The sequence below is a fragment of the Brassica oleracea genome, chromosome C2, assembly GCF_000695525.1.
Source record: "Brassica oleracea var. oleracea cultivar TO1000 chromosome C2, BOL, whole genome shotgun sequence".
In the NCBI taxonomy this organism is placed as follows: Eukaryota; Viridiplantae; Streptophyta; class Magnoliopsida; order Brassicales; family Brassicaceae; genus Brassica; species Brassica oleracea.
The window spans coordinates 3,458,909-3,469,029 of NC_027749.1; the positions used below are offsets into that span (position 1 = coordinate 3,458,909).

A 10,121-nucleotide genomic window follows, 5' to 3' on the forward strand; every position below is an offset into this window, starting at 1 on the left:
GATTCAAACAAACTAGACTCTAATCCGATATGTATATCCGAGAATGAAAATCTACGCATAATATCAGACAAAGCATAGTCCAAAAAAATCTAAATTTTCATAATTTCTGAATAAACTTGAAAAAACATACAAAAGCAGATGAAAAATCCGCTAAATGGAGAAACAAATTCGAAAATGGAGAAATAAATCCGATAAATATAATAGATATCTTAATTAACTCAGAAATAAATCGCCAGTTAAGCAGTATGAAAAAACAAAAAAGCTTAGAAATCTTTCCATCTTAAAGATGCAGAGACTGAGAAAAGAGAGAAATATATGACTTGAATACTTATGATTTTTTCATAAAATATACACTTAATTATCACAAAACATCAATACCAAATTAGTACAATAATGGCTTGGCAGCCGTCGGTTATATCTTCTTTGCCACGTGTCACGTTGGCTGGACAAAGGGACGATTTGGTTTTGGTTCAGGTGCGTGAACTTTCATCAACTGTGTATATAAGTAGTTGTGTCTTCTCCTTCCCTTTAGTAAGTCTACCAAGGAAGTAACCAAATTGATAATAAACTCTTTTTAAACTCTTCAGAGCTGATCTACTGAGAATGATGGCTATGCGACGTTTCACCGGAGCAGCGATTAGAGCCTGTTCTTCCTCTTCGTCTTCTGGCTACTTTGCTCGCCACCTTCATGTACGATCTTCTATCTCTCTCCTTTTTCAAGATTTCTGGTGTTAATAGTAAGTTTTATAAGGTTGCCATCAAAGGTAATTCTGGAGAAACTCGTGTTACTTGTGTACGTTTTTTAAGTTTGTTTGTCTAATACTTTAATATTGCGCAATTGATGGAGGTTTTGAGACCTTTTTCCGTATAATTTCACTCAAATTGATGAGATCCAGAGTTTTGGTGTTGAAGAATTCATTTTGTTGTGATAATGATTCAGACAATGCATGCATGACTGTAATTAACGTGTGACGGAAATTAGGAAAGTACAACTGTCCTTTCTGATTATTGATCTTTTTTTTTTTAAAACACTCCTTTCTGATTATTGATTTATTTCATTTTTTCATCCTAGAAGCAATGACTACATGTTAAAGTTGACAAAAAAAAAAAAAAAGAAGCAATGACTACATGGTGTTTCTTTCTTGATTTATTAAACGGCAAGATATTTTCGTTAGGCTATCTTGCAAGATTATGGGCCTCTAAACAAGCTTATAAAACGTTTGGGATTTTATAAATAATACTAATTGAATGTAAATACGTCAGTTTTAAAACTTGACACACAAGTCTTAAGACACGGTTTCTTTAAAACTTACATGCTTGGAGTTTGTTTTCCTTAATATGTAACGGCTATATAGAAACTTTATGGTATATAGTTTCCTGAACCGGCTTATGAAACAGGCTTCTTCTGGTGAGAGCAAAAAGATTGTTGGAGTTTTCTACAAGGCCAACGAATACGCTTCCAAGAACCCTAACTTCCTCGGCTGCGTCGAGAACTCCTTAGGAATCCGCAACTGGCTTGAATCACAAGGACATCAGTACATTGTCACTGACGACAAAGAAGGTCCAGACTGCGGTAAGTATTCATCCATCCGTACATAAGATTATTTTTATCACTTAAAAAAACTATTTTATTATTATTATTACTAGGAATTGTACCCGCGCGATGTCGCGCGGCAGCTCAGTGCAATTAAAAATTTCGTTACATTGTAATGATCGAACTACGATGTAAGTTTCATTGATGTGGTGGTCTTGTAATAAAGTATAGTTGTTATAATGTGCTAAAAACATGTGTGTTATTAAATAAGACAATGTCAATGGCAAGATGATTTTATTACATTTGTTGTTATCTTATTGTCTCGAGTTTTAACGTTGAAGGACTGAGTTAGTTACTATGATTAATGTATCCTAGTACATGTTATCTTAATAACATTTATGTAAAAAAATATTAAAAATAAGACATTCAAGCTTTCTATATATAGGTATTATTTTAATGTAAATTAATATAACCCCTTTAACTCATTTTTTATTTTAAATAAATTTTTATAATAAAATGTTAAAAACCAGAATAATCTGTGGCTTTTGTGGTTGACAAGGTGGTGGCTTGTCTAAGGAAGCATCGATCGACGCTCAGGCCATAGCATCGATCGACGCTCGCTCCAAGTCAACAAGTGACAGCTGAGACTGGACTTAGACATCTGATTAGCAATTGCATGCGAAAGCTGGACTGCTTACATATTAAAATCGAGTTCTAGAATTGAATATATAAACCATTAGCATCCTTGAATTGTAGTTTTGAATCTTTTGATTGATAAATCCCTAGGTCTAGCTATTTCTCCTAATTGTTTACAACCTCAATCAACCAATCGAACAACTACTTTGTTCACCTTTCTTTCATTGATTTAATGCTTTATAAACTATTTGCATAGCTTAATCTTGATTTCTATAGTCTATTGTGTGCCCTAGCTCTCTGTGGATTCGATCTCTAAGTACTACAATTGAACCTCTTATTTGAGAGAGTAAAATCACTCCTTAGGGTAATTTGAGTCTCCTATTCTTTGTCTATTTAATTAATGCCGATCCTTGCTCATACTCTCCTTCTCCAACAGTTACAAAAAAAAACTCCTTCTCCAATAAGAATAAAACCTAATATATACATCGACTACGAATGCATATTAGTTGTAGCATGTTTGAATCTACTGAGACCCTTTTTTGTCTCTATTAAAATAAAATTCATTGATGCCTGGTAAAAACAACGCTTCAAGATAGATATTACACGCACAATCTTCAAAAAGTTTTCCATACTAAAACCATTCTCCATTATACGGCGGTTTGAACATATTACTTATTTGTACATTTCTTAAAACAAAAGATGATTGTGAAACTCTTTCAATATAGTTATTCACTAACCTACAGAGTACAAAAATCTTTACTAAACTGTTCGAAGACCTTCATTAAAATATTACAAACAACATCATCAGGCAGTTACATTGTAAAAGTTACTTTGAATAAACTTGTTCTTTCTTAACACAATCAAAGCTTTCGTTAGTGAATTATCTTCCCATCAACGGATAATAAACTGGTAATGATTCAGAGAGAAAAATAAACTTGTAATGCGCTTTTTTATTATATATATAGATATTTATTTACAATCACTTATGATAGATATAAAAAAACGAAAGATGCAACATTTTAATGTCAATGTATTTAACTACACATATTTACATAAAAAATTGTATTTAACTACACAAATGTTATATTTACATTGGTAAATCGTACCTACAAATTGGACAATAATGACTAGTTTTTAGCCATTTTCTAATACATTCATAACCAAATTTGTGACCACAATCTAGTTTTGTCACTTTAGCCCCAATAGCATAATCTTCCAAACAAATAACACATTGTTCATTCTTACAACTAATACACCCACAAATGCATCCTGTATATTCTTCAACAATTAAAGAATTAATTGTAGAACTACTTGCTGGAGTGAAATTAACCACCACATCTTCTAGTGACTGCTGAATGGCTGCTTCTAGTTGATTGTTTTCTTCATTAAGGAAAGACGTTTCTCGCAGAAAACTTTCAATAACAGAGACTTCTCGAGGAACACTTTGAAGAAAATAAACAAATCGAAGTACTTTCCTTGGGCCATAATCTAATGATGATGTAACGTTCCTAGCAATAGTAATTGCATTATTTATGATTGATAAAGATGTATCAATGTGCACTCCACCAGAAACGAAGGAATTAAATAAATAATCCTTTATTGCAGATTGCCCATCACAAATGAATTCTTCAATTGTGAAAATATATGAAAATGAAACAGGTTCTCTGTTCCTTTCTTGGATAATATCAGCTTCTACTATGATCTTTCCTTCGTATTCATTATTTATATATTCTTCCACATAATAATTGTAGGTTGGAGACACATAGTCCACGCTGGAAACTTTACCACAAAAACAAATATAGAGATTAATACTTACTTACAGTATAAACAAGTAATGTAATTTTTAAAAAATCAAGTTTTCTGATAACTATTGCTTTCTCACGATTATAACAAATATAATACATTAGTTTATTATAATTATCATTATTGTTTCATTTTTATTACCAAACGTGAAGATACTTCAATAATAACTTTTTATAAAACTGATTGTTTTGTTTTAACAAAGATAGTTTATACATTAAGTGGAAATTACCTGGAACTATGTCCATTTTGCCTAACTCAATAAGATTTATTGTTGAGTTTAAAATAAAGTGTCAAACTGTATTTATAGAGGAACTAATCAGTGGGTGAAAAGACATGACCCTTCAAATTACAACTATTCTTTTCATTTGGACTTTTTAAATAAGATGCTCATAACTGTTTCTATTCGTGTCTATACAAGCAGTAGCTTACAACAAAACGAAAAGACATGTTCTCTTTCTCTTTTGATGTATGGAAGGTTACGAATGTGGTGGTGGTTACGGAGGTGGAAGACGCGAGGGTGGATACAATGGTGGTGGTGGAGGTGGCTACTCCTCGAGAGGAGGTGGTGGCGGAGGATACGTTAGGGGTGGCAGACGTGAGGGTGGGGGATACGGAGGTGGTGATGGTGGATGTTACGGAGGCGGCAATGGTGGTGGTTGGTAATTAGATTAGGTTTGATACCGTTCCGTTTCTGGTTCGTGTTTATGGTTCTCTCTATGAGTTATGATGAATAACCTTTCTCTTTTAATGTATGATCGGTTACAAAGGTGGTGGTGGTTTCGGTGGTGGAAGACGCGAGGGTGGATACAATGGTGGTGGTGGAGGTGGCTACCCCTCGAGAGGAGGTGGTGGCGGAGGATACGGTGAAGGTGGCAAACGTGAGGGTGGGGGATAAGGAGGTGGTGATGATGGAGGTTACGGAGGAGGCGGCGGTGGTGGTTGGTAATTAGATTAGGTTTGACGCCGTTCCGTTTCTAGTTCGGGTTTATGGTTCTCTTTATGTGTTATGATGAATTCCCTTTCTCTTTTAATGTATGATCGGTTACAAAGGTGGTGGTGGTTTCGGTGGTGGAAGACGCGAGGGTGGATACAATGGTGGTGGTGGAGGTGGCTACTCCTCGAGAGGAGGTGGTGGCGGAGGATACGGTGGAGGTGGCAAACGTGAGGGTGGGGGATAAGGAGGTGGTGATGGTGGAGGTCACGGAGGAGGCGGCGGTGGTGGTTGGTAATTAGATTAGGTTTGAGACCGTTCCGTTTCTGGTTCGGGTTTATGGTTCTCTCTATGTGTTATGATGTTTAGTTCTGCTGTATGGTTCTGGTTTGTGCTATTTCCGTATTTGATAAACATACTGCAACTATAAAGTGCAATGCTTCATGACTTTTAACCACTATTACATCATCTCCTTTTAACCCTGGAATGAAATTATTACCTTTGAGATTTTATAAATTGTAATTATTCTTCTTCTTTACTCACTTTTCTCACTAATTCTTTACACGGAGACTTGTAAAAAGGAAATTGAAACTATAAACTAATTTGTACATGTCACTACTTCTTTTGCAGGAATTGAATTTAAAAACGGTAACATAATAAAATTTAATTTAAAAATAATATTTAACAGGTAATATTGTGAAAAAATTATTAATACAATGTATGTCTAAATTACAAATTCTTTTATATCCATCTGTAAGAATCAACTTTCATTCTTTTGTTTCTTGTTGGTCGATCACTACTTGAGTTAACTTTTTCTTTCCCAGATTTCACTAAATTAGTTTTTTTTGTTTTAGTTTCCTTTGTTTTCAAATGACTTCTACCAAAGTTTTTACTTGATCCTTCATTCTTCTGTCCACTCTTCATCTTCCCCACATACTCATTAGAATCCTCTTCTTTTTTACAGTTATAATTAATATGACTGTCACTTTTATTTATATTTTCCTATATATACAAAAATGGTAAATTTAAAGGTCTAAAAAAACAGAGATTTAATAATTACAAATATTTTACAATTACATTGTTGGTAGCAGAGTCTTTTTTATGAGTCTCGATGATTGTTATACCAGAAGAAGTGGATCTAAAATTATATGAATTTATTCTTATAGTGAAAATAAATTCTTCACCAACAAGATTTTCATTTAGAAAAGACACTACAGCATTCTCTTCCGTTTCAACATCATTGATGGTTTCCTATATATTAAATTGATTCATTAACTTAAAATTGTTAAAACAATAAACTGATTATTTGACATGAAATAACTTACAATATAATTTATTAATTCCACTGGTGATTTTTTTAGAATCTTGGTTAAATCTTTGTTGAATATTATAAAAGAGGCTGTATCTGAACCATCATCAACAATTAACTCTACCCGATACCTTTTCAATAACATAACTTTTGTATATTATTAAAAAAAAAAAAAATAAGCAATATGAATATTTGAAATATATATATAAATGTTAACCTTAATGAACCGGTAATATCTTGATGAGGACAGGTTTCACAAACAAGTGTGTCTCCATCTTTCTTTAGTTTCTTTTTACACTTATCACATGAAATGTAATTCCAGCCACTTCTAGAACATACTTCAATAATTTTGGCTTGACACCTAAAGACCTTATCCTAGAATTTAAATAATTTGTGAACTTGTTGTTGGCAAAAATGTAAAGACAAGTAGTATTTTTGTGAAGAAAAAAATTAAATACTATACATATAAATACCTGCTCGAATTCTTCTGAAAGAATATCAAGAAGTTTGGAGATTGTAATAAATGTATGTTGACTTAAATTAACAGAACCATTTCCATTAAGAATATTGCCTTCTATTGTCGGGAGGGTTCTTTTTTAAATTTGAATACATGTATTAGTTCTAGAAAAAACAATTAATTAATCTGTAATTGTTTGAGAACTTATAAAATTTACCTTTGTTTGAAATCATTAATTGCATTTATTGGGTCATCAAAGAGTATTTTGGAAGCACACGTTGTATTCAAATATAAATACCCTGCATTGTAATTAGTAATCTTTCCAATTGAATAAACTTAAATTTCATGAAATTTAATTAAATTTACCTGAGTATAGTTTTGGATTAACACTCGTTATTACAATAATTAAACCTTTCGGATTTTTTTTGCCTATTCCATTTATATAATTACTAACTTGATCACCCCAAATTGTCAAACGTACTTTACTCCCACTGTATTTTAAAAATAACAAAATTTTAAATTTATATGTCTTTATTGTAAAATATATTATTAAAAAAACCATATTCTCACCATTCTATTATTATATCAATAACTATTTTTGAATTCATATCAATGTTTTCTAAATTCAACATTCCTCCTTCTTCTATGACACCTATTACATCTGTAATACAATAAACCATTAACTAAACATATAGGGTTAATATATGTCTCTATTTTGTTACTTATGTGTAAAAACCAACCATTAAATTGTTTATTTGAATTGGCTATCAATCGAAATTGGTCATAGTTGAAAAATTCAAATTTCTCATTTTCAATTGAAACTTCAGCATCATTAATAATCTCTATTGTTGACTGATCATTAATACGCAATTGAAACCGATGGTTTGAAATTTTATAATTTTCTATTGTTTTCCAAACTTCAAAATCAGTGATTAATATAATGTTTCCCTCAACAAAATATTCTTCAAATTGTTGAATATATTTATTATTTATAGAACCAACAATGGTTTCATTCTGCAGCCAAAAACAAATAATATCAAATTGTGATTGGATTAACATTACCAATTACATCAGGAAAATATCGGCAATATCATGAATGTAAATTAACAAATTTGTATGTGTGAACACAAACCTTTTCATCAAGTATAAGAAAGTTAAGACTAATAATTTCATTATTTCGTTTTGGATTTTTAGCTATCCAAACACGTAAAACTAACGTGAGGGTGGGGGATAAGGAGGTGGTGATGGTGGAGGTCACGGAGGAGGCGGCGGTGGTGGTTGGTAATTAGATTAGGTTTGACACCGTTCCGTTTCTAGTTCGGGTTTATGGTTCTCTTTATGTGTTATGATGAATTCCCTTTCTCTTTTAATGTATGATCGGTTACAAAGGTGGTGGTGGTTTCGGTGGTGGAAGACGCGAGGGTGGATACAATGGTGGTGGTGGAGGTGGCTACTCCTCGAGAGGAGGTGGTGGCGGAGGATACGGTGAAGGTGGCAAACGTGAGGGTGGGGGATAAGGAGGTGGTGATGATGGAGGTTACGGAGGAGGCGGCGGTGGTGGTTGGTAATTAGATTAGGTTTGAGACCGTTCCGTTTCTGGTTCGGGTTTATGGTTCTCTCTATGTGTTATGATGTTTAGTTCTGCTGTATGGTTCTGGTTTGTGCTATTTCCGTATTTGATAAACATACTGCAACTATAAAGTGCAATGCTTCATGACTTTTAACCACTATTACATCATCTCCTTTTAACCCTGGAATGAAATTATTACCTTTGAGATTTTATAAATTGTAATTATTCTTCTTCTTTACTCACTTTTCTCACTAATTCTTTACACGGAGACTTGTAAAAAGGAAATTGAAACTATAAACTAATTTGTACATGTCACTACTTCTTTTGCAGGAATTGAATTTAAAAACGGTAACATAATAAAATTTAATTTAAAAATAATATTTAACAGGTAATATTGTGAAAAAATTATTAATACAATGTATGTCTAAATTACAAATTCTTTTATATCCATCTGTAAGAATCAACTTTCATTCTTTTGTTTCTTGTTGGTCGATCACTACTTGAGTTAACTTTTTCTTTCCCAGATTTCACTAAATTAGTTTTTTTTGTTTTAGTTTCCTTTGTTTTCAAATGACTTCTACCAAAGTTTTTACTTGATCCTTCATTCTTCTGTCCACTCTTCATCTTCCCCACATACTCATTAGAATCCTCTTCTTTTTTACAGTTATAATTAATATGACTGTCACTTTTATTTATATTTTCCTATATATACAAAAATGGTAAATTTAAAGGTCTAAAAAAACAGAGATTTAATAATTACAAATATTTTACAATTACATTGTTGGTAGCAGAGTCTTTTTTATGAGTCTCGATGATTGTTATACCAGAAGAAGTGGATCTAAAATTATATGAATTTATTCTTATAGTGAAAATAAATTCTTCACCAACAAGATTTTCATTTAGAAAAGACACTACAGCATTCTCTTCCGTTTCAACATCATTGATGGTTTCCTATATATTAAATTGATTCATTAACTTAAAATTGTTAAAACAATAAACTGATTATTTGACATGAAATAACTTACAATATAATTTATTAATTCCACTGGTGATTTTTTTAGAATCTTGGTTAAATCTTTGTTGAATATTATAAAAGAGGCTGTATCTGAACCATCATCAACAATTAACTCTACCCGATACCTTTTCAATAACATAACTTTTGTATATTATTAAAAAAAAAAAAATAAGCAATATGAATATTTGAAATATATATATAAATGTTAACCTTAATGAACCGGTAATATCTTGATGAGGACAGGTTTCACAAACAAGTGTGTCTCCATCTTTCTTTAGTTTCTTTTTACACTTATCACATGAAATGTAATTCCAGCCACTTCTAGAACATACTTCAATAATTTTGGCTTGACACCTAAAGACCTTATCCTAGAATTTAAATAATTTGTGAACTTGTTGTTGGCAAAAATGTAAAGACAAGTAGTATTTTTGTGAAGAAAAAAATTAAATACTATACATATAAATACCTGCTCGAATTCTTCTGAAAGAATATCAAGAAGTTTGGAGATTGTAATAAATGTATGTTGACTTAAATTAACAGAACCATTTCCATTAAGAATATTGCCTTCTATTGTCGGGAGGGTTCTTTTTTAAATTTGAATACATGTATTAGTTCTAGAAAAAACAATTAATTAATCTGTAATTGTTTGAGAACTTATAAAATTTACCTTTGTTTGAAATCATTAATTGCATTTATTGGGTCATCAAAGAGTATTTTGGAAGCACACGTTGTATTCAAATATAAATACCCTGCATTGTAATTAGTAATCTTTCCAATTGAATAAACTTAAATTTCATGAAATTTAATTAAATTTACCTGAGTATAGTTTTGGATTAACACTCGTTATTACAATAATTAAACCTTTC

General features: G+C 31.7%; 1 protein-coding gene across 1 annotated transcript in view; it reads left to right on the plus strand.

The window, feature by feature from the left end:
- Positions 1 to 511: 511 nt before the first annotated feature.
- The window catches only part of LOC106327041 (formate dehydrogenase, mitochondrial-like), an 11,173-nt gene continuing 1,563 nt past the window's right edge, over positions 512 to 10,121 (plus strand). Inside the window, exons 1-2 of the mRNA XM_013765045.1 lie at positions 512 to 690; positions 1,399 to 1,573. Of these exons, the coding sequence (XP_013620499.1) occupies positions 604 to 690; positions 1,399 to 1,573 (262 nt within the window). The 5' untranslated portion in view covers positions 512 to 603. The remainder of the gene's footprint in view (positions 691 to 1,398; positions 1,574 to 10,121) is intronic.